This window comes from Nicotiana tomentosiformis, chromosome 10, assembly GCF_000390325.3.
Source record: "Nicotiana tomentosiformis chromosome 10, ASM39032v3, whole genome shotgun sequence".
NCBI classification, from domain to species: Eukaryota; Viridiplantae; Streptophyta; class Magnoliopsida; order Solanales; family Solanaceae; genus Nicotiana; species Nicotiana tomentosiformis.
The window spans coordinates 6,031,594-6,032,949 of NC_090821.1; the positions used below are offsets into that span (position 1 = coordinate 6,031,594).

General features: G+C 36.9%; 1 protein-coding gene across 1 annotated transcript; it reads left to right on the forward strand.

Annotated features, from left to right (window-relative positions):
- The first annotated feature begins 514 nt into the window (after nt 1–514).
- LOC104117737 (uncharacterized protein At1g08160-like) lies at nt 515–1,114 on the forward strand. The gene has a single exon (XM_009628821.4). It carries the CDS (start codon nt 515–517, stop codon nt 1,112–1,114), a length of 600 nt encoding a protein of 199 aa, XP_009627116.1.
- The last annotated feature ends 242 nt before the right edge of the window (nt 1,115–1,356 follow it).

A 1,356-nucleotide genomic window follows, 5' to 3' on the forward strand; every position in this document is an offset into this window, starting at 1 on the left:
TGAAAAATATATGCTTCAATAGGATAACAAAAGTTATTACAGAAAAAAGTAAAAGAACGACACATATTCATTGGATAATTGGAGTTGGCCATGGCGGCGTTAAGATTTAAAGTTTATAGTTTCGGAAAATCTAATCTGTTTAAGTTACTGGGTTCTAAATTAATAAATTATATATATTCGATAAATTTCTTAAGACAAATACACCGTACAAAAGCTATGGATTCGGCCGAATCCATAGGTCTTGCTCTAGCTGAGCCTCTGTTGGCAACTCTGAGATCTCTTGAGTTACAGTCAAGGAACCAAAAGCTTAAAGAAAAAAAAAGACATCGCTGTCACCTTTAACCTTTATCTTCTTTTCCCTATATAATGGAACAAGAACTTTGAAATTAGAAAAAGTACAGTAGCTTCTCCATATGAACATTTTCTAGTTTTTCTTTCGTATATAATTAGTTACATTGATCAGAATTTTGATCAATTATAGCAACTTCTTCATTCCACAATCTCCACCGTCAAAATGCCCGTTATGACCGCACCACCGCCACAAAACGGCGGCAAGCCACGGCGGCTAAGCCCCGTGAAATGCATAGCCCTTATACTCTTAACCCTAATCGTTATCGTTGGCATAACAATACTTGTCATTTGGTTAGCAGTGAAGCCACGAAAACCAATTTACTCAATTGAAAATGCTTCATTGCATGGCTACAACATGACCAAAAATGACCATTTGTATTTCAACTTCACGTTAAAAGCTTTCAATACCAATAGTAGGGTGTCTATATATTACGACAGTTTTGAAGTGAAACTGTTTTACAACTCTCAACAAATTGCTTTTAACAATGTGGAACCATTCTTTCAGCCTCGTCGTAACGTGACTTATTTGGACCTTTTCCTTCCGGCGAAAGACGTGGCATTGTACGGTGATGTTGCTCGTGATCTGAAGACGGAGAGGACGGCCGGAGCTGTGGAAATGGAGATCAAAGTTAGGGCTAAGATAAGGTTTAAGGTTGGAATTTGGAAATCCAGTCATCGGAAGCTGAAGCTTTTGTGTAAACCTATGGTGCCTGTTTCTTCAACGAAGAGTTCTCAGACCACCACGTGTCACTTGGACTTATAAGTTTTCTTCTTTTTTTTTTTTTTTTTTGTGTATGGTGCATGTCATTTGTTTGTTATTTTTTCTATTCATGAACTTTTGTGATGAGTTTTTGTAATCCCTTTTATCGTTTACATTGAAAATTTTCATTTGAATGTGTGATATATGTGCAACAACAACCCACTGTATTTTCATTAGTGGGGTGTAGGAAGAATAGTGTGTACGCAGACCTTACTCCTATCATGGGTAGAGACTGTTTCCGATAT